The following is a 23,733-nucleotide window of genomic DNA, read 5'->3' on the forward strand; positions in this document are numbered from 1 at the left end:
CAGTCAGATAAAGGATCAATGAGTCAGGCAGACTAGACTAACATAAATAACCCCTCTGCCTCTGCACTCTCTCTGCTACTAGGGGATGGAGGTTAACAAGGGGGATGCATTTTGGTCATTTTGCTAACAAGGGGGACAGCATCTCCCCTCATCTCCCTCATATCACCTTCTGCTTATAGGCACATGACTAAATGTACTTAGTTACTTTCAACCATTGGGTGTGCTTTCAAAAAAAAATCTCAGAATTAAATTGCATCCAATCCTTGAATTACCAGAAAAAAAGTGCACAACAGTCTTCTGTTCACACCCTTTGCTCAATTTCTTTGTGATAAAAAACAATAACTTCCACTGTTTTATTTCACCACATGATGGAGCTGTTGCTCATGTCACCAGTTAACAAATCAGGTTAGTAAAACTCGCAGTGATACTCAACAATATAGTTTCCTATTTAGTCGATTAATAATGATTGTTAAGAGTTAACCAAGAATTTAGCTTTACCTGAACCTTATAAATTAGATATAATACATTCTCAAATTAGAAATGTGGTCAATTTAAAATTCTGTGGCACTTTCTGACAAAAACAGCTGATCTGCGGCGTAGGAATACAGAAGGTGTACGGTTGAGAAGATGTAGTGCTAAAGGAGATGCAAGATAAAGCGGTGAAAATATCCTAAATATAGCGTACATTTAAAGTGATATTGATTTTTTTGGGGTGGGCCTTTTCTTAGGGGGCTAAAATACAGCAGCAGTCCACTGCGTAGCTTCCGTGCCGACCCAACTACCTCATATAACCCCACTTAAAAAGCGAACTATCCTTTCAAACGAGCTTTCAAACGCTATTGTGAAGCGTCGTGAGACCGGAAGTCTCCCGGTCGCTGCCTTCCGCTAACTTGACGCAGCTCGGCTGGGTCACGCTGCAAGCCAGCCGGATGTTTTGCGTCGCCAAGCAGTATGTGAAGACATGAGATGGGAACATTTGCTCGTTTTAACAGAAAGCTAAACCCGTGCGGCTCCAGCGGAGGCCCCGAACAGGTGAGTGCATGTTTACTGAATTAGCAGAGCGGACTTTTGTCGCCGGAGGAGCCGCAGGTTGCTGTGGGTGAAAGCTGCAGGGAGGTCGTGACGGTGTTGGGTTTGCAGTGACCGTGCACGCCTCGTGCGCGCGCCCGCTCTCCCCCCCCCTTCCCGTCCACACACACATCCATCATATAGTTTCTGGCAGATTGTGGCGTCTTCAACAGGCAGGAAACGTAGATGCTGCAGGAAATGCATGTTTTTAAACGAGAGGCAATGTTTGTGCTGTGGAGTGAAGGAGGCCTTAGCAAAAACACAAGCTTTCCACTAGTTGTCTGTTTTCTGGTGGATTCATGAAGGCAGCAGAGAGACAGTGAAGACCCTGTTTGTCTTTGTTATCACCTACCTAGTGTTCTCGTGTATCTGCTTTCTCTGGCAGCTGTGTCTCTGTCACACAGAGGTTGGTAGTGGCTCCCTGAGGATCAGAAACAGTTGGGCCTCAGCAGCTGTCTGTCCTCATCCCATGAGGTTTTTAATTTCATCCTCTTGCTTTCTTACGACCATCTCTGACTCTGATCTAAAAGTGTGGACTGCTTTCCAAACTGCACTTCACATGCAGCTCTATTTCTTGCAAACTCCCTCCCAGTAAAACTGAAGTTTAAATTGTTATTTTAAGGGTGTAAATGAGGCATAAAGTTCACTAACAAAGATAAAAAGTCACTCTTTATTGTGGTTTTGCCTTCATCTGCTCCATGGTACGAGTATTGATTTGAACACATGCAGCAAGACACACACCAGTGTGTTGCCATGATATCCTAATTTAATCCATACTGGCTGTTTCTTTGTTAGTGTTTTCAGTGCAGGCTGCAAACGCAGAGGTTAGAAGAGCAGTCAGAGGTCAGGAGGGCAGAAGCGCTCCTTCTGTTGCCTTTGTCAGATAGAACATGCAAATCATTTTCAGTATTTGTTTTAATCTGCTAGATGGGTGTGTTGCAGGGAAATCATCTGAAAGTGTTTTGTATAAAGTTGTTTAAGTAATTTTCCAAGCAAACATGCTATAGTTCCAGCTTCTGTTGTTTTAAAACATAGTAAACCTCAGTTTTTAGACTGTTGGTCAAGCAAAAAGCAAATCGAAGAAGTCACCTTGGGTTTTAGGAACTTGTGATGAGCATTTTTCACAGTTGTTTGACGACATTTTACAGACCATTTAATTGATTATCCCAGAAAATAATCAGTGGGTTAATCGATGGAGGTAATAAAATGGAAATAATTGTTAGTTGCAGCCATACAACAGATTAAAACACCTTCTAAAGATGAATTTGCATCCTTTTTTTTTTTTTCAGCAAATACATCCTCTCTGCTATTCTCATCAGTATTGTTCCGTTGCCACTACTCAGTAGCTTGGCTTTGTTTTATGTGTACTCGTGTTTGTTATCTGTCTCCAAAGAGGAAAACGATCGTCCTGTTGCTGCTGCAGTTGCTGGGAGCAGCACATACACACACACACCTGTTTGTTACAACAGATGGTCTACAGAGTGCTCTTCTGTCAACTGAAGCCCACAGTGTGTTTGGATACGGCGCAGTCGGTCAGCTGTTGTATCTCCCCTCATCACCCTTATCTGACTCGGCAAGCTGACTCAGAAGACATTCTTATTTAATCAGGCAGTTGTTTTCCTGTTGAGCTGCTAAGCTGAGAGAAACACTTATTTTACTTGGCAAGTAAACTGAGAACACACACTGATACACATCGACACCACGGACCGCTTTTTGTTTTCTTTTGATTACGTACTAACGTCTTGCTGCCAAGATATATTTTGCTAGCTTTATCTCTCTAAATTAATATTTCTGCTGGCTGACATCTTGTCCTTTGGTGTTATTTCAAACCGAGAGACTGGATCATACTGTGACTGTTTCAAAATGGGCAACGCACTGGTGTAGTGTTGAGAGTAAGTCTGGCAACAGGCCTGCAACCAACAATCGTTTCATATTTCAATTTTAATATGTGGTTTTATGTGTGTCAACATTAGAGCTGCAATGATTAGTCGATTATTAAGCAAAGACGCCAAGAATTTGCTCTTTGCAGCCTCTCGAATGTGAGAATTTGAAGCTTTTCTGTGTCATAAATGATAATATAGTGAATATCTTTAGATTTTGGACTGTTGATCAGATAAAACAAGACATCTGAAGACATAACTAAAGAAATAACAACACTGATCGCTATATTCTCATATTCTATAGACAAAACAAATGATTAATCAAGAAAATGACAGGCAGATTAATCGGTAATAAAATAATAATTGTTAGTTGCAGCCCTGATGGCATCATTCCTCTGACAAGCTTTTTTTGTAAACTTCCACAAAACCTTTTCAAATTTAAATTTTACAACGATGTATCAGCATTCACGGATGAAAAATCAATAACCAATAACAGTATGGCTGTAGCAACAACTTTCATTATGGATTTATCTGACAATTATTTTCTCAATCATTGTTTTGTCTTTAAATATATATTATATATAATGTATATAATGAGCATTCTTGCTTAAAAACAACTCAATTATTCAACCATCAAAATAGTTGCAGATCAATTTTATGTCGATCGACTAATTGATTCAGTGACTAATCGTTGCAGGGCTAAATGACACCATCATAAACATAAATATGACTCTCTCTCTCTCAAATTGTATCAGTTTTCGAGCTGAACAACCAATTGATCAGTTGACCAACTCTGTCAGCAACTATAACCAAAGAATCATTTCCCCATTTTTGTTCTAGCAAACATGCCAGACATCAACCACTTCTAGTTTCTCGCTTGTGAGGATTGTCATGCTTTTCTTTGCCTAATGTGATAGTAAACTGATTCTCTTTGGTTTTTGATTGTTTGTTGGACAAAACAAGACATGTTGGGCTTGGAGAAATGATGACATTATGGCATTTTTCCACTATTTTCTGACGGTTTCTAGACTAGACAGTTCATCAGGAAAATAATCGGCATATTAAACCATTACAAAGTGAATTGTTAGTTGCTGCTGTAATCATTCATTGGCCACAGCTGCTTCCACATATCAGATGTTTAAACCAGCTAAACTGGCTTCTTGCATTGTGGACTCTAATTATTTCTCACCTGATCATGCAGAGTGAGGTCAGCTCTCTTTTAATACATCAGCTTCCCTGTAGAGGAGACTTATCTTATATCCATGATATGATATCTTCTGTCTCTACTGAAAGCGTGTGACCAGAGCCGATGTCAAAAGTGACAGTGAAAGGTTTGTTTTCTGGCTTAGTTTGATGCCATAAAACACTGACATTACTGGAGCTGATGTATCACACATCGTCATGCACTATTTGACAATCTCATGATCTCTTTGCTGATTATCTTCGCACCAGAGACGAGGAAAATAAAGTACGTTTATTGTATAATATGCACAAAACTCAAAAAAAAAAATAGCTCAATTTGGAGAGTCATTGTGACACCCTTACATCTTGAGTGCAGTGTATTCATCTCAGACAGAAGCGTGTAAAACAAAAGACAAATATACTTAGATCATCCTAGAGAGAGAGATAAGTTACAGGAAGCCACCTGCGCTACTGGGCTGAGCTCCAGAGTACTCTGTTTAAATAAAAATGTCTTTGGGATGTGTAGACAGCTCAAATATTGAAACTACTACATATTTTCCTTAAGCTTGCTTTATGTAACTTCTTTCCAGGCGTTTTTCAAAAGCAAGGGATGCCAAACTTCCCTTGTTTTTAACCGCATCCTGTCAGGTGTAATTTTACTTGGAAAAAGTGACCAAAAAAAAGTGAGTGGTTCAGTCCAAACTCTGTTTTTCTCCTTTTCTTGGCTTGATGCCCAGTTTAGCCCATTCACTGTTTTTTTTTTTTTTGTGTGTGTGTGTGAAGTCATCCTGGCATTGTGGCATCTGGACCTCTTGTGTCTTTTAATGTGTATCAGCATCAGTGAGTCTGATGCAAACAAACAAGAGCAGTTTCGTATTAAATCATTCAAATTCTGTTCAGTTATTTGCACACGGGCTCCATAATCCTATTTAAGACAGAAAGCCAAAGATTTGTGCTTCCGAGTCATCTGCCCTAAGTGTGCCGCAACAATGAGGAACAGGTCCCCTCCTCATACTCATTGGGACATAAAACTTTTTGATGTCCCTCACCCCCCGCGCTCGTCCTTTTTCCCTTTCAGCCCGAGCCACACTCTCCTCTTTCCTCTTGCACTCTCTTAAAGGCCGCGCTAGTCTTTCAGCCAGGCTTGGTCCCTTTTCTTTCTTGTTTGAACCCCCCCCCACCCTCCCCCCACCCATCCTCCTCTACCACCCCCAGCCCGAGACAAAGAGACGAGAGTGACTGTGGTGCTCTGTGGCCAGGTGTTCTCCATTGCTGCCCCGGGTCGTAATAGCACCAGCCCTCACACTGCAGCTGCCCTCCCCAGCCTCCCATTGTGTAGCTCTATTGTTCAGCCGCCCACCCCTCGTTGATTCATCGGCCACACAGGGGAAGCCCTTTCAGACTGAGGAGAGAGTGTGTGTGTGTGTGCTGGTGCACGTTGAGTACGCGTGCCTTGGGGAAACTGGGTGTTGCAGGCATTTGCCCACAGCCACTCCCCTCCTCCTCCTCCTCCTCCTCCTCCTTGTCGCCGCATCTCATTGTACGACTACCGTGCTCCGATTGGTGGAAGAGTAGCCACTCTAAACGAGGGAATGGCAGACATTGTTGGTCCATCTGTTCTGCCACTCATTGTCCAACTTGTCTGCTTCTGTAGGGGGAAAAAAAAATAGAGCTCTGGAAGACAGTCAGACACTGAGGACAGAGGCGCTTGGCTGGAGTTGTGGATGCTCTGTGTTGGAGCTGCAGCTAAGGACCAAATATCGACTTTGGATTTAGCTGTGTGGGAACTTTAGGACTTTTTTTCTCAGTTTCACCTGCAGTGTTTTCAAACTGGTTTTTAAGGATTTTAAATACATGGAAATGAACTAATCTGAGGCTTTTTCCCCCCTCCTTCATTGTTTGTTGATCCTTGTTAAGTCTGGTAAGTGTGATACAACCTCACCTGTTTGCTGACTTATATTCTGTAAGTTTGTTCTGATCTCTGTTTTAAAAAGCAGCTGATCTTTTTTTTTTTGTTCTACTACCCTTGTCTCCACTGAGATGATGCTACAGCAGTTTTACCTGCATGACAGGTTGCTCCCTCACAAACAACCAGACTGAGCCTGTGCAGGGCTGCAGCATCATAAATAACTTGTATGCAGACGTAACAAAACTCTTCTTAACCAGATTCCCTTGAAATCAAAGTAGATCTGAGGTGCCACGTAGTCATGTTTAGTTCGCATTTTTTGTATGTTTAGTTTTGAATGTGAAATATTGCAACTTGGAGTGTGTTAAGTAATAGTGAGACAAGAATTGAGAGGCAACTTGCAGCTTCATGACTGTCACAGCAATAGTCAGGTTAGGAGAGGAGCTCGGTGTGCAGCTCAGGGTGAAAAGTTTGTAGCCGTGTAAGCACACCTGCCAAAAACAGAGCAGCTGTTACGCTGGCACTGCAGTTGTTCAAATTTCAAACAGTGTAATCTGTGTTGATATGAAACTCGATGGGGGGATGGGCCGGTGTTGCAGGATTTTGTGGGGAGTTAACAAAAAAAAGCTAGCTTCCTTTTTTATCTGGGTCACATGAGGCTGGTGGAAGAGCAGCTTTGGCTAAAGATGTTGGCTTTGGAAAGTGTGTGTGTGTGTGTGTGTGTGTGTGTGCATGTGTGTGTGTGTGTGTGTAACTTTCACAGTGTACATCCAACCGTGTGTGTCAGCCAGTGCTCCCTGTCTGTGCCGCTGCGTCTTTCTTCTCACTCTATTGGCTGTGAGGAGACAGGGGTGCACTGTTTGTGTGTGTGTGTGTGTGTGTGTGTGTGTGTGTGTGTGAGGGGGAGACACCAGTTGTGAGTAGCGCTCAGTAGACATCTGTTGCCCTGTTGCTGGCGGGGAAAGCCTAACGCGCCATCTAGATGCACCAAAACACACACACACACACACACACACACACACACACACACAGAATTCCCCTGTCTGATTATTCTGGTGGGGACAGCCCCCCCTTTTTTTTTTTTTTTACAGTAAGTTTGCACAGTATCAGGCATACAGTGATATACTTTCAGACAACCCCCCTCTAGTCCTCCCTGTGCCCCTCCCAGACCGCCCCCCCCTCCTTCAAACTGGAGACCTGAAACCCATTTACCCCCTCTCTCACCCACTGCGCACACACACACACACACACACACACACACACTAACACAAAGCTCCCACATACAAAGCGCTGTGAGGACTGTGTTACATATTCATTACTGCCTCCATCAAAGCCACCAGTGCTGCTGCTGCTGCTGCTGCTGCTGCTGCTGCTGCTGTGTGTGGGAGCCGGCTCGCTGATGTTTGAAAGATGCACCCACTCAGCCTGGAGGTCTGGAAATGGTGTGATGAGGTTACTCTGCCGTTGGTCCATTAGGACTGAGCTTTATTCGGGCATTCCACAATGCACTGAATGCATTATTCTGTGGGACTGGGACCACACGAGAAGACTTTTTAGAAATCCCAACCAACTGTGAGAACTCATTATCACACATTTCTGCAGCTCAAACAGCAGGATTATAGTCAGATTTGTGCAGATTGTAAAACATGAAACAAGATTAATGTGATTATGATACAGTAGCTCCAACTGGTCTCATGTGGAAGCCTGAAACCTGCACACAGTAAAGTTTCTCTTGATGATGACCTGCCATCATTTTTACAGATCAGACCATGATCTTAATATGTAAACCCCCCCCCCCCCACTGATGAAGTTCATTCATTTAACCACCTCCACATCACAGAAAATGAACATACTTTTATTAAAGGGAAAATTCATCTCTGTGAATATGATTATTTTTTAAAACTAGGTCACCTATGTGGTAGAAATGTGCAATTATTTTTGAGATTGGTGCCCTATGACAAGAGAAACCTGAGAAAAAGTCCGTAGATTCCTCATACCACTCTTAAGGGGAAATCCTGCAACAACCAGAATGCATTGCGCACGTACCGTCCAATCAGACTTACTGATGCTACTGACGGTGTGTTCACGGCCAGCAGAGCACCAAAGACAAAGTTAGTGAGTAGCAGTGTTATATCTCTTTACTGAGGCTTACTTTCATTTACAAAATGTTTTTCATTATTGAGTCTGGACATGTCGTACTGGTGTGCAAGGCGAGCAGGAGTGACACATTATGAGGATGCAAACTTACGGAGTGATCATGGTACCGCTAGATGCAGCTGCAAGTTACAGGCAACACAGTCGCTTTTATTCTCTATTCAGAGTTGGCAAAGTTCGATATAATAAACACAAAGTCAGGTTTACCAAAGCACTGCAAAGTTTGTTGTAGCGAGTTTTCTGTCTGTCTTCCTGATGATCCTCACCGGTCGATGGTGCAGCCGCCTCCACAGCTGCAGCGCCTCTCTCTCGGCTGTTGCTGTATCATAGCTCCGTTGTGTGTGATTCACTATATTTGGCCACATAAGTTGTAATAGTAGTTCCTCATCTCTGTAAAGTTAGTTGTTGGTTTGTGTTTGTGTTTGTTTGGAATCACGTTGAGACTCAGCAGCTGAAGTCAGGCTGCAGCTGTAACGTCGATCTGGTGGTCACTTCCTCTACCACGGTCTGTTGTGTCTCATTCAACAGCACATCATTCAGCCTTGTATCATGAAACTAGTTTTCTCATTTTAACTTAACTTTTAATTTAAGTTAAAAGTTGACTCAGTATCTATATAAGTTGAGGAAACTTATATCAGAAACTTATATAGGAAACTATGTTTCCTCATTTCCTGTAGTGGTTCATGTTTTATTTAGAGGGAAACTTTGCCAATTTTCAGCCAGCATTGTATCATTACAGTGTGGGTAGTATATGCAAATGAACAATGTTTAAACTTCCTCCATGTTGCCTGCACCCAGACCTCCCCGTTTATTTGGTGGCCACTGTGTGACACATGCTGTTTCATGCATCAAATGCCTTTATATTTAATGAATGCAACTGTTTCTTTGGGCTGTTATCTAACTAAATTGATTACAAAATGAGATGCGGCAGGATCTGTGTGTAATAATTTCCTGAGGGAAACACTTGATTATTCTTCAGATGCTTGTCATTGTTGTAAATGTGTCCCATCATGCATTAGCACAATATGACTTATGTCCTATTTTTGTTGTTGTTACTGATTAGGTGCCTGGTGCTGAATAGGGCCAAGTATGGTTTTAAATTCTTGCAATACCTTATGTTGAGGAATACTTTTCTACAAAATCCTTTTTTCATTTAACATAGAAGCTAAACCTCTCAAAACGTTCAAATGTTGCCTAAATACAAACAGGAACTTTGCCTCAATAAAATAGTCTAAAGTTGGCAAAATTTTGGATTTAATCAGGAATGATCTGATCAAAGACTATTAAAAACTACCAACCAGACCAGACACTGGCTGACAGTTTTTGATACTCAGTGTGATGGACACATTTCACTTGAAACCAAAAGTAGTGAAGTTTGATCATATAGGGATGCACTGATCCAACTTTTTCCCCTCTAACTAGTGCTCTCCTTTTCCAAAATTTAAAATCGGTAAACCTCACTGTGTTGAACTCAAAGATTCTGGATTTCATGAGGGACTCGAATACTCTTAATTTAATGACAGACTGGATCAGGAATCTGTATCCTTGTCTGCTGACACCAGATCCCAGTTAAACTTTGTTTGCAGTTAATTCTAAGGATTTATTGTAATTTGCTTCTTACAAATTGCGGACATTCTCAGACAATTTTAAGTCAGTTAGGCGTGCTTTTTTTTGTCACAAACTGTTGAGTATAGTAACATATAAGTGATATTGAGCTACTGTTTGCATTGTTGACCAGATTCATTGGTGTAATGTCTGGTGTTGATGCGTTGCTTGTGCTTTAGGTTGGATGATGTCAAGCCTGATACTTAAGTTGAATAGATAGTTTGGATGTGTCATTTCAGACCATCATCAGTGCGCATGAAATGTTCCCAATAGCCCCACAGCAGCATGAGTCACTTTGTGAGGTTGTGTATATGTATGTGTTATGTGCATGGGCACCATTAACACCCACGGTGGTTGATGCCAAGGTCCCAGTGCTAATCACTCCTGCATGTCCATTGTTGTCTTGGTTGGCGGGGTGGGATGCCAGTGAGGCACACTTAAGCCCCTCCCTCCCCCACACCAGACCCTTTTGTAATATACTGTGTGTGTGTGTGTGTGTGTGTGTGTGTGGAAGGCGGGCGCCGACTGAACGCCGCAGCCTCTGTCTTGGCATTTGGAAAGGAGAATGCTTTCAACAGCTGTAGCTTAGCAACAGTAGCTCAGCCACGTTGCTAGGCAGCCCTTTTTCATAAAATGCACACTCACTCCACCCCAGCCCCCCCTCCCCCCCACCTTCCCTCCCTCCCTCCCTCCCTCCTTCCAGTCACTTCCCTTTCCATCATCTGTTTTGTCCAGATAACGTTGATTTTTAGTTGTTTTCTAGGTTGGAAGATTTTCAGGTCCCACTAGGCTGAAGTGCTTTAGGCCATGTCCAACTACACGTTTACATTTATACAGTTTGCTAGTATTGATCCCCTCTGGAGGGTTTAACTTAACATAAAATAACATAAATGTAACGTTTGTTTGAAGACACACAAAAGGGAATCAATACAGTAAATACTGAAACTTTCATTGACGTCAATAAGCATAAATTTTATGTCGACTAAAGTTGTCGTTTCAACAGATTAACGTATTAGTTTCATGATCACAGATTAACTTTCAAACGGGCTTCCTGTAATTTGTGTGGAGCTAAACCTTTGACACCAATCAGATTAGTCTAACCAGTTCCCATGATGTCCCATTGGTGTCTGAATGCAATATGTTGATTGGCTTGGTAGCCTCAGAGCCCCTCGGTGTTTTAATGAGTGACTCTGCCACCCCAGTGGGAAGAAGCATATGGACCTTAATTACCAGGTAGAACATGAGGGGGAAGGGTCTGTCGGCCCCATCGCTAACGGCTTGGTGTCTTTCTTTTTTTTTTAAACAGTTCACCCTCTGTTCCCCCCTTAGATTAATGTGCTGTGGCGTGGCTCTATAAAAACACACAGGGGCCAGACTAAAAAAAAAAAAAACGCGGGAGTCCATTAATTAGGGTGAGAGGCCCCAACAGCTCTTTGTGTCTGCCAGTCTGCGCCTCATCAGAGTCCCCAACTACCCGACACAGCCAGTCACAGCGAGTGTAAACATCAGCTCAGAGCCCAACAGCGTTAGGATGACTTAAGCAAAATTTCCCTAGAAAACTAATAATGCAAAGTCAGATTTTCCTAAAATGACAGTCAGTGTTCACTCAAATGATCAAGAATTCAGCCTGAATGCAAATTCTCTTATTTCAGTAGTTTTTTCTTTTTCTTTTTTTTTTTTTGACACCATACTTATGTTTTAAGTATTCTCCCAGAAGGTGTCATCTCATCTTATAAAATAGGTAGTTAAAATCTCACAATCTGATATCGGCTATGATGTTTAATGTCTTTTTACAGTTCTGTAGGCAGTTTTTCCTTGGGTGTTCAATTGATGGGAATGTTCAAATTAATGCAGATAGATAAACTCACTGACTAGCTTTAACGTTAGCTTAGCAGTTTACTAATGTTGCATAGCAGAACTACTTTCTTGTAAATGACTCTTGTAATTGTTATTTAATAAAATAGTTTTTATTGGATTGTGTCCATAATCTGCTGCGTGTCGGGCCAAATAACTCCCCTTAGCTGTGATATAATCACAGTAAACCACGGCCAGTCTTGAGATACTGCATAAATGTAGATCTACAGATTTCCTTTGAGTTCCAGTGCTGGTTATTGGAGATGAAAATGTCAAACATTCAACATTTTTGCTGCATTACTTTAATGATATTGTCAATCAACTTAATTATGTAGAGCACTTTCCTTTGCTGAGCTAAACTGGTGTTGCTGGTCCCTGCGTAATGTATACCAGAGTTTAACAGTGATACAGGATGTCAGTCTCCCACTCACTCCATCCTCCTTCTGTCTCTTTCTTTAGGCACCAATGAGTCGAGCTTTGTGAGAGGGCAGCAGTCGGCCCGGTGTGCTGGATGTCTGTGACAGATCCATGGGCCAGAAGGACCATGTGGAGGCAGGAGCAGGCCACATCCTCGACCTGGGGCTGGATTTGGAGTATCTCCACGTAGCAGGGGCTGACCGGCAAGCTGGCGGTGCTGACGGGCCCCCTGCTATGGAGGAGCAGGGGGAGAGCTCCGGCAACAGCAGTACCGCCAATTCCCCTCCACCGACCACGGTGGAGGAAAACGCCGGGTCCGATGCAGAGTGCGAGCTGGCGGTGTCTTCCGGCGCCACCCTCGCCACCGGCCTCAACCCGGATGGAGGAGAGGGTGGGATAACTCACAGTAAGAACACCCACCAGCCACTCTGTCGGACCCAGTGTGTGGACTTAGGGACTGAGGGGCCTCCTGAGCCCCCATCTGAACTCTCATCAGAGCTTGAAGAAGACACCCCTGCCAAGTCCCCACCCAGCTCCCCGTGTAAGCACCCACCCGAGCTTCCGTCCAATCCCTCCGCATCAGAGGGTAGTGGGAAGGAGTACCAGGCTAAGCTTGAGTTTGCGCTGAAGCTTGGCTACTCTGAGGAGACAGTGCGACTGGTGCTGTCCAAGCTGGGCCCTGACACTCTTATCAACGACATACTGGGAGAGCTGGTCAAACTGGGCACCAAATCAGACTCGGAGCAGCCAGCTGGATCTTTGGCCTCTACCTCATCCTCTTCATCCTCTTCTTCCTCTTGTGGTTGTTCTGACTTGCTGGACAGCCAGCGCTCAGATTCACCCTGTCCGTCAGACTCTGTGTGTGACCAGGACAACCTGCGGCCAATCGTGGTGGATGGAAGTAACGTAGCCATGAGGTGAGCAGTCTATGGTTACTATCATAGTAAAGATATATAATTCAATAACTTTATTGATTCCACACAACAGACATTTACATATTAGTATGTGTTTATTGTTGAAAATTGCTGTATAGATCGATATTGAAACCCAAAATGTTAATTTGCCGTTACTCTGTCCTTGCGATGCCTTGTAGCCATGGCAACAAGGAAGTGTTTTCCTGCCAGGGCATCCAGCTGGCTGTAGATTGGTTCCTAGAGCGTGGTCATCATGACATCACAGTGTTTGTGCCTGCATGGAGGAAAGAGCAGTCCCGCCCCGATGCCCCTATAACAGGTGAGCACAGGAAGCAGTTTGACACAAACACACACATGCAGTAGATACAGTCGTGAGATTCTTCTGACCTCGCCGTATCTCCCTCACCCACCCACAGATCAGGAGATCTTGCGTCGCCTTGAGAAGGAAAAGATCCTGGTCTTTACTCCTTCGCGTCGTGTCCAAGGTCGCCGCGTGGTCTGCTATGACGACCGCTTCATTGTCAAGCTGGCCTATGAGTCAGACGGCATCATCGTTTCCAATGACAACTACCGAGACCTGGCTAATGAGAAACCTGAGTGGAAGAAGTTCATCGATGAGCGACTGCTCATGTATTCCTTTGTCAATGACAAGTAAGTGGGGGTGGATTGTGGAGGTGCATGTGATGAGTTTTGTCAGTATTATAGATCTTTATTAACTTATGTCAAAAACTATTTTTTTTCATCTGATAGCTGTGAATAGATATGAAAGGTGACATGTACCTAAGATCTCTACTTCTGTTAAGCAAATGTCATGCAAACTGACATTTAAATATGCACAAACACTATTATCCTTAAACGAACAGTGATGTAATTATCCTTTCTAATCCTCCCTTGCTGTCTCTCAGATTCATGCCCCCAGATGACCCTCTTGGTCGTCATGGCCCCAGCTTAGACAACTTCCTGAGGAAAAGACCTGTCATGCCTGAGCAGAAGAAACAGCCTTGCCCATACGGTAAGAACACAAACACAAAACTCACCTAAATGCAAATATGCACACACATAGAAATAACACACTACTGGACAGAATGTACACTATAGTGCATCTGAAAAAGAAATTTTCCTTTAACAAAGTAATGTAACTTTATTTTAACCGCCCCTATTTTGCATTTATAAACACTATATAAATAATGAATGGCTTAGAACACTATTTCACACTTTTGTGTAATTGGAAACAGGAGGACATAAGGACATGTTTAAGTGTTTATTAATGTCTTAACTATAACTCCTACTGTGAAGCATTCATAACTAGTGTATGAATAATCATTGCATAACATATTTTTAATCATAGATGTCTTCAGTAATTTTAAACATAGTTATACGCTATTCTTAACCCATTGTACTGTAAAATTATTATAAGTCAATATATAAATATCTTTTGATAATTTTAAACCCCAACCCTAGCCTACACATGTGCATTATCGGTTATGGTTATGAAGTGATATATAATTGTAGTAATCCATTATGAGGCTATTAATTTAAATATTCAAATATCTGAGCAACTTTAACACTAAACAAAAATGTGTATCCATCCACCTATTCATTCATCTGTTTTTAGATAAGTTAAGTCCTTTGCTGATTTGTCCACCTGCTCTAATTCTGCATTACTTTAAAATAATGTGCTGTTGGACATTTTTACAACAAAATCAGTCAAATCTTCTGCAGAGCATAATTGTATACTGTTTATATCAATTACTGCTTATCCATGTTGTATATTGAAGTAAACTGTAGCTTTTCATTCTTTCCAAACATAAATGTGTTATATCACATGCATTATATCTGCAGTATAAAAATGACAAACAATCTTCAATTGGAGAAAGATTTTATTAAAAGTTCAGAACAAAAAAAAAAACATTGCCACACATCTTATAACTTAGGAAATAAATAAAATGTTTATTGATGTAGTTCATAAATATATTTAAAATTTATCATTACAACTATGTTATACAGAAGTAATGAATGCTTCAAGAGGAGGACTTATAGTTGTCAACAAAGACATTCATTCACACTTAAAAATGTCTTTAAAGGATTTGGCTGGCAATTTTTTAAATATTTTTCTTATTGTCAACAAATCTCACGTCCAGAGCCAAAACAATAATGACCTGATCCAACTTATAAGTCTTGTGTGTTTATCCAAAGCCTGCTATTTTGTGTTCCTCCACTGTTGTCCAAAAATGATTAAAAACATGTTAGTGAGCCGCACCATTGCACTGGGTGATACTATCTTATCGCTATTTTTACCCTTTTGAACCATTTCTAAACATCTTGCGGTAGCCACCCTCTTCAGAGATGATGGAACATGTCACCCCGTGCAGCGGTTTGGCTCACTGACGTGTTTTTAATAGTTTTTGGACAACAATGGAGGCACAGAGGAATAAGATATATCGGACTTTGGATACACACGCAATACTTGTAAATTGGATCAGTTCATTGTTGGTTTGGCTCTGTACATGAGATTTGATGGTGATAAGAGAAATACAGAAAATTGCCAGCCATATCCTTTAAATCAGTTTACAACTACACTATAGTGTTTATATACAGTTTTTAAATGCTAAATAGGGGAGGTTAAAATAAAGGGTTAACAGAAATGCTTTAGAGGTACAGAAGGGTGACAAATTAAAGGAAAAACCAGCCTGAATGCTTGACCCCTACAGAGGGGATCCAGTGGCTCTGTTATGCTTTGGGTCCACTTGTCCCCTTAGAGGGAAGGGTCACTGCAAATCAATACAAAGTTGTTCTGAGTCATCACCTTTATCCTATGATGAAACATTTCTATCCTGATGGGAGTGGTCTCTTCCAGGATGACGGTGCCCCAATTCACAGGGCACGAGGGGTCACTGAATGGTTTGAGGAGTATGAAAATGGTGTGAATCATATGCTATGGCCTTCACAGTCACCAGATCTCAACCCAATTGAACACCTATGGAAGATTTTGGACTGACGTGTTAGAAAGCGCTCATCAAAACACCAAATGAGGGAATATCTTTTGGAAGAATGGTGTTCATCCCTCCAGAAGAGTTCAGAGACTTAGAATCAATGTCAAAGCTGAGGAAGATATTTTTATTTGGTGTTTTGATAAGTGCTTTCTAACACGTCAGTCCAAAATCTCCCATAGGTGTTCAACTCACTGGGTTGAGATCTGATGACTGCGAAGGCCATATCATATGATTCACACCATTTTCATACTCCTCAAATTATTCAGTGACCCCTCGTGCCCTGTGAATTGGGGCACGGTCAACCTGGAAGAGACCACTCCCATCAGGATAGAAATGTTTCATCATAGGATAAAGGTGATCACTCAGAACAACTTTGTATTGATTTGCAGCGACCCTTCCCTCTAAGGGGACAAGTGGACCCAAACCATGCCAGCAAAACGCCCCCCAAAGCATAAAAGAGCCACCAGATCCCCTCACTGTAGGGGTCAAGCATTCAAACCTGTACCAATTTCTCCTTTAATTTGTCACCTATCTGTACGTGTAGTGGTGACAGTGAGTGTAAACAATTGTGTAGGTTACATATTTATGGGGCTCAAATGTTTTGTCAATTTGAAAGGCAAATTTGTAAATGGACAGCTGAAATTTGAAACTGAAGGCTGACGCATTGATTTTTGACCCTGAAAAAATAATAGTGTAACCAAACTACGAATGAGTGAATGAAAAGTTTTTCAGTTCAACTGTAATTTCGATACATTTTGTGATTTATTCAAAGAAATTGCAAAAATGTATCAATTACATTCATAAATTCACAATTGACAAAACATCTGGCCCCTATTGAGCCCCATACTAACTTATGTTGCTTAAAGGATAAGGCTAATGATTTTCTATATTTTTCTTATCGTCAACAAATCTCACGGGCAGAGCCAAACCAACAATGAACTGATCCAATTTACAAGTACTGTCTGTGTATGCAAAGCCTGATATCTTACTCCTCTGTGCCGTAGAGCTCTGTTCAAAACTATTAAAAACACATCAGTGAGCCACATTGTTGCACTGGGAGACATGTTCCTTCATTACGAAGAGTTTGGGCACAGTAATTTGTTTAGAAATGGCTGCAAATACTGATAACAGTAATCACATTTTCAGTCTCAGCAGAGCAGTTCCGTGTACGGCAGATGCCACTGCGCATGTGTAGGAACACGTTTTCAATTACAGTGCTTTGCTAGCTTGTTACTACATATCACAGCTCTGTACTATATTGTAAATTCCTGAAAGAGCTTTAGTACAAACCTCAGAAATTTACAATATAGCACAACAAGCTAGCAAATCACTGTAAACACGTAGAATGTGTTGCTGCACATGCTCAGTGGGTAATACAAGGAACTGCTATCTTGAGACTGAAAATATGATCACTGCCATTAGTCTTTGGAGCCACTTCCAAACAAACTACTGTAACCGTAATCTTCAGGGTGAAAGAACAAGTCACCAAGTGCAATAGTGCAGCTCAGTGATATGTTTTTAATAGATCTTGGACAACAATAGAGGTCTACAACACAGAGGAACTCAATATGTTAGGATTTGGATACACACGCAATACGTGAAAGTTGGAACTCTTCATCGTTGGTTTGGCTCTGCACATGAGATTTGTTGACGAAAAATATAGAAAATCATTAGCCTTATCCTGCAAGCAACATCAGTCAATATATATGGGGCTAAATAGGGGCCAGATGTTTTGTCAATTGTGAATTTGTGAATGTAATTTTGATAGATTTTTGTAATTTCTTTGAATAAATCACAAAAATGTATTGAAATTACAGTCGAACTGAAAAACTTTTCATGCTTATTCATAGTTTGGTTACAGTTACTTTTTCAGGGTCAAAAATCAATGCATCAGCCTTCAGTTTAAAATTTTAGCTGTTGATTTACAAATTTGTCTTTCAAATTGACAAAACATTTGAGCCCCACAAATATGTAACCTACACAATTGTTCACACTCACTGTCACCACTCCACATAAAGACAGGTGACAAATTAAAGGAGAAATTGGTACAGGCCTGAATGCTTGACCCCTACAGTGAGGGGATCTGGTGGCTCTGTTATGCTTTGGGTCCACTTGTCCCCTTAGAGGGAAGGGCAAATCAATACAAAGTTGTTCTGAGTCATCACATTTATCCTATGATGAAACATTTCTATTCTGATGGGAGTGATCTCTTCCAGGATGACAATGCCCCAATTCACAAGGCACGGTGTGAATCATATGCTATGGCCTTTACAGGCACCAGATTTCAACCCAATTGAACACCTATGGAAGATTTTGGACTGATGTGTTAGACAGCGCTCATCAAAACACCAAATGAGGGAATATCTTTTGGAAGAATGGTGCTCCTCAGCTTTGGCATTGATTCTAAAAGTCTCTAGAACTCTTCTGGAGGGATGAACACCATTCTTCAAAAAAATATTCCCTCCTTTGGTGTTTTGATGATGGTGTTGGAGAGCGCTGTCTAACACGTCAGTCCAAAATCTCCCAGATGTGTTCAATGAGGTTGAGATCTGGTGACTGTGAAGGCCATAGCATATGATTCACATGTTTTCATACTCAAACCATTCAGTGACCCCTCGTGCCCTATGGATGGGGGTGTTGTCATCCTGGAAGAGACCACTCCCTTCAGGATAGAAATGTTTCATCATAGGATAAAGGTGATGACTCAGAACAACTTTTGATTTGCAGCGACCCTTCCCTCTAAGGGGACAAGTGGACCCAAACCATGCCAGCAAAGTGCCCCCAAAGCATAACAGAGCCACCAGATCCCCTCACTGTAGGGGTCAAGCATTCAGACCTGTACCAGTTTTTCCCTTAATTTGTCACTCGTCTGTATGTGTAGCAGTGACAGTGAGTGTGAACAATTGCTAATGGTTTTCTATATTTTTCTTATCGTCAACAAATCTCATGTGCAGAGCCAAACCAACAATGAACTGATCCAACTTTCAAGTATTGTGTGTTTCCAAAGCCTGATATGTCGTATTCCTCTGTTTTGAAGACCTCCATTTTTGTCCAAAAACGATTAAAAACATGTCAGTGAGCCGCACCGCTGCATTGGGTGACATGTTCCTTCACCCTGAGGGTTAAGGTTACAATAGTTTGTTTAGAAGTGGCTCTAAAGTCTAATGGCAGTGATCATATTTTCTGCCTCAGGAGAGCAGTTCTTTGTATGACAGACCCCACTGAACATGTGCAGCAACGCATTTTAGAGAATGTGTTTACAGTGATTTGCTAACTTGTTGTGCTATATTGTAAATTTCTCAGAGGTTTGTACTAAAGCTCTTTGAGAAATTTACAAAGCTAGCAAAGCACTGTAATTGAAAACGTGTTCCCACACATGCGCAGTGGTGTCTGCCGTACACAGAACTGCTCTGCTGAGACTAAAAATGTGATTACTGTTATTAATCTTTGCAGCCATTTCTAAACAAACTACCATGCCCAAACTCTTCGTAATGAAGGAACATGTCTCCCAATGCAACAATGTGGCTCACTGACGTGTTTTTAATAGTTTTTGGACAGAGATCTATGGCACAGAGGAGTAAGATATCAAGCTTTGCATACACAGACAGTACTTGTAAATTGGATCAGTTCATTGTTGGTTTGGCTCTGCACATGAGATTTGTTGACAATAAGAAAAATATTGAAAATCATCAGCCTTATCTTTTAATGTTTGCTGGGAGCTTGTTCATTTACTATGTAATGACACTGAGACCTTCTGTCTCTTCGCTCCAGGAAAGAAGTGCACTTACGGCCACAAGTGTAAGTACTACCACCCAGAAAGAGGTGCTCAGCCCCAGCGTGCTGTGGCTGATGAGCTGCGTGCCAGTGCCAAGACCTGCGTCACCACAAAGAACCAGGGGGACACTGGGCTAGTGAAGAGCCACAGTGTGCCAGCTGGCAGCATTGAGGCAAAAAAAGGTGCCCAGAAAAGGCAGTCAGACCCCAGCATCCGAGCTCTGTCATACAGTGATGCTGAGGAGAAGCTACTGGCAAAAGGGAGGCAGGAAAGCCAAAAGAACAGCATATGTGGTAGCAGCAGCAATAGCAGTTCCAGCAGCAGCAGCGGGAGTATAACTATGTCCCCGGCTCCAGGAGGCCCTCCATCCAGCCTTAGCCTTCCCCAAGACCAACAGTCCAGAGCAGCCACTCCTCATGGTCTCCTACCAAACCCCAGCCACGACCTTTACCCTCACTGCGAGTCTCCGGACATGAGCTACTACTCAGTAACGCGTGCCTACTCCGGCCTGAGCCTCTCCTCCAGAAGGAGCCCAGACTGTCGCTTCCCCAATGACACAGACCTGCGGCTTGGCTCAATGGGCTCAGCAGGCTCTGAATGTGGCAGTGAAAGCAGCGTGAGTTGCGGTAGCAGCTGTGACTCATACAGTGAGAGGCCATGTCCCGGATGCCCCCCAGACACCTTACTGGAAGATGGCATCCATTATGCCAATCCTCACAGCCGGCTGTATCCTCATCATGCCACATCGAACCATGAGCTTTGTGGCCTTCATGCTGCCGACTACACAAATATCCAACACAGCCACACATCTAATACCGGAGTACACAGCTACCACTTGACACGCGGGCAAAGCTGTGCTCATGATCAGCCTCCAGACGCTCCGCCAAAACGCCCTCTGTACCCCTTGTCCCCTCATCTCCAGCACCAGCCGCTGGCTGCACGCTCCAGCTGTCCAGGCGACTACCACTCTCTACCCCAGTCCAACCCACACCCCCCTGGCTCTCCTCTTGGCCGCTGCCTGGCCCCCACACGAGCAGAGAGCGTGTCAGACTCACATCTGTATGATCACCTCTCTACATCACACCATCACCACCGGCCAAAAGCTTTGCCCAGCTGGGACACGTACTACAGGCAGCCGCCATTGCCGCCACCCCGGTATGAGCCGTCTGCCTACCAGAGCCTGCCAGACACACGTCAGTCATCCTGGCACACCCCTCCCTGGGCACAAGAAGGCTACGCCCAGCACCACTCCTCTCACCCAGCTCTCCACCCGTCGCCAACACATTACCTAAACCATCCACCACCTTCAGCTCACACTCCTCACCCACCCCATCCATCCAGCAAACCTCTCCCGCCTTACCCGCCTCATAGCGCTCACCTTACAGTGCCCTCCCACGCTCCTCCCTCCTACATGCCACAGCATTCAGAATCCCCTGCACACAGCCACTACGGGGACATGAGGGAGAAAGTGTATGTCAACCTGTGTAACATCTTCCCATCAGAGCTGGTGAGCAGAGTAATGGCCAGGAGCCCCCACATCACAGACCCCCAACAGCTGGCAGCCGCCATCCTGGCAGAAAAAGCTCAATCAGGCTACTGAGGGATGAAGGAAAAGTGTCATTATTCATTAGAAAACAACAAGAGTTGTGACTTCTGAACAGAAATGGGAAAACACAAAACTAGACACAGTTTGCATCAGCAGAACAAATTGGAATTTGCCTTTGCACCACGTTGGGTTTGCATGTAAAATACTGGAATGCTTTTGGATCGTCTCTTTTCTTAAGACGTTGATGAGAGAATGCATATGTTTGAAGGAAATAAAATGCTGAAGATAATCCAAATCCAGCTCTGGTCACTGTTCAGCGACAACTAAATCGACTTAAAGTGGGGAGAGCAAGCTAAAAACTTTCAACAAAATGTATGACATGGAGATTGTTCAACACCTGCTCAGTTGGTCATTGTAATTATATAGTAGCTTATTTTTTTGTCTTTCACATGCAGGACTTGTTTTGCATTAAATTCAAGAGGCACTTTTTTTTGTTTTACAGCCAAATCGTAATGTAGGGAGTTGGTATGCATTAGTCAATTATGACTGATGAAGGATATTTTATTCCACTACCGTTATGACAAGATTTAAAGGGAGTTGATTTTTAGGGAATACACACACACACACATTATGTACACTGTACACTGTATTTACTCTCACACCTGAGTCAAACTGATTTTTTTTTTCTTGCATGTGTGTAGCATCAGTTGGATAGGATTTTCTATTTCACAACTATAATGAAAGTGACGGTAACATAAGTAATACTTAATTTCTGCAATTTTCTTAACTTGTTATGTGGCAAATCTCCGTCTGAGTCCATACATCATGTGACAGTTTCAAACTACTATTTGACCAAGGTCTATGTATTATATTAATCTCTTTGTGTGTGTCGTGCGGCTGTTTGTGGGGTTTTTCCATGTTGGTAAAAATAGGTGTCTGAAAGATAGTCGTCTTATTTGAGATGACGTCAGTATTTTGGTCAGAGTTGTAGCTGTAGAGATGGGTGACCCTGTCGTGTGTACCTTAGTTTTAGTAAGGGACATCTCTCTCTCTATCTCTTTCTATCTCTCTCTCTCTCTGGCCCTTTATTTTGGGTCAACTCTGGCATCTGCTACAGACAGAGAACACCTGGACACCTGTAAATGAAACATGTATGTATTGTAAATATATTTAACAGATTCCTCTGCTGTGCTTTTGGCTGACAGTGTCTACTGTTGTCTGTAGCAGATCCCAGCTGAATCCATGCTAGACAGAGAAAAACCTTGTTTGATACAAATTGTATCATTAACTAAGTCGCTGATGTTATATACAGTACATGGACTTGTTGATCCGTATTTATCAAACACTCTTGATGTATTGCTATATGATGAAGTGCATTAACAACAGTTACTGTTCCAATCGAGATGTTCCAACTTTTAATCTTGTGGAAATAGCTTTGAGACAATTATTTCAAATATGTTATGAAACAAAAGCAGTTGTTCGCCTACTATGTTTAGGTATAACAACTTCTTTATCTGCGCTTTTGGGTTTGAAGCTGGCTTATTTTCTACAAGAGCTCCGATTAGATATGTGAGAATTATGCTTTGGTTTACTGGTTGACGACATATCTGCCCATTTGCAAACAGAATTAAGTTAGTTTTTTTTCACAGTGAGGTTGGGGTCAGTTCATGTTTAAGCTGTCTTAAGCCTCTTCATTCAAGTGAGGGGGTGATTTCCTTTTAAAATAATATTTTAAAACTTAATAGCTGAAATAATAGAGAACTGATGTATTATCATTAACCAATCTATTGTTTCTATTAAATCATGAATTGAGTGAACAGATCCCAACCATGTTTAGAAAAGAAATGATTATATTTGGGTCAGTCCCATATCCCATGGCGGCCATTTTGAATGTCCATAACACTCTACTAAAGCTCTACCTGGAGTATTTGCAAATATATAAAGCTACTGTTGCCTTAAGAAAAAAATGAGGTCATAAGTGTAGTCACTGAAGAAATCTCGAGTTACAACTTTTTACATGTAGCAAGCAAAACGTTCAGATAGTTTAGCTGCTAGCTGCTTTGCAGACACAAAGTTAAATGTGGAAAGTTTGTTTGATATGTTAAGGGAGAAATATAATGACTATGGTCACAGTGCATTACAGGGTGATTACTTAAAAACATGACATAATCTGAGAAAATGCTTCAACTACACTAAAAGATTAAATGATAACTGCTGAGGCTATTTGAGCACTTACTAAGCTTATGTTAACATTCCCCTTATTATGATACATTTGACCTGTTTAGGGTGTAACCTGCCTGACACTATATTAAAAAAATAATACATTTGGACATGTGTTGCACTTTAATTAGTAAGATATTCAATATTCTGAATGAGGCCAGATTACTACTCACACTTAGATATCATAAGCCAGACTGAAATGTTAAACTACTTTATATC

The 23,733-nt window shown here is 42.1% G+C and overlaps 1 protein-coding gene across 1 annotated transcript in view; it reads left to right on the forward strand.

The window, feature by feature from the left end:
• Positions 1-851: 851 nt before the first annotated feature.
• LOC122976198 (probable ribonuclease ZC3H12C) overlaps positions 852-23,733 on the forward strand; it is a 23,852-nt gene continuing 970 nt past the window's right edge. The window contains exons 1-6 of the mRNA XM_044344525.1: positions 852-1,032; positions 12,109-12,983; positions 13,160-13,299; positions 13,397-13,631; positions 13,886-13,992; positions 19,745-23,733. The exon at positions 19,745-23,733 is cut by the window's right edge and continues 970 nt beyond it. Coding sequence (XP_044200460.1) covers positions 12,178-12,983; positions 13,160-13,299; positions 13,397-13,631; positions 13,886-13,992; positions 19,745-21,348 — 2,892 coding nt within the window. The 5' untranslated portion in view covers positions 852-1,032; positions 12,109-12,177 and the 3' untranslated portion in view covers positions 21,349-23,733. The remainder of the gene's footprint in view (positions 1,033-12,108; positions 12,984-13,159; positions 13,300-13,396; positions 13,632-13,885; positions 13,993-19,744) is intronic.

The sequence above is a fragment of the Thunnus albacares genome, chromosome 24, assembly GCF_914725855.1.
Source record: "Thunnus albacares chromosome 24, fThuAlb1.1, whole genome shotgun sequence".
In the NCBI taxonomy this organism is placed as follows: domain Eukaryota; kingdom Metazoa; phylum Chordata; class Actinopteri; order Scombriformes; family Scombridae; genus Thunnus; species Thunnus albacares.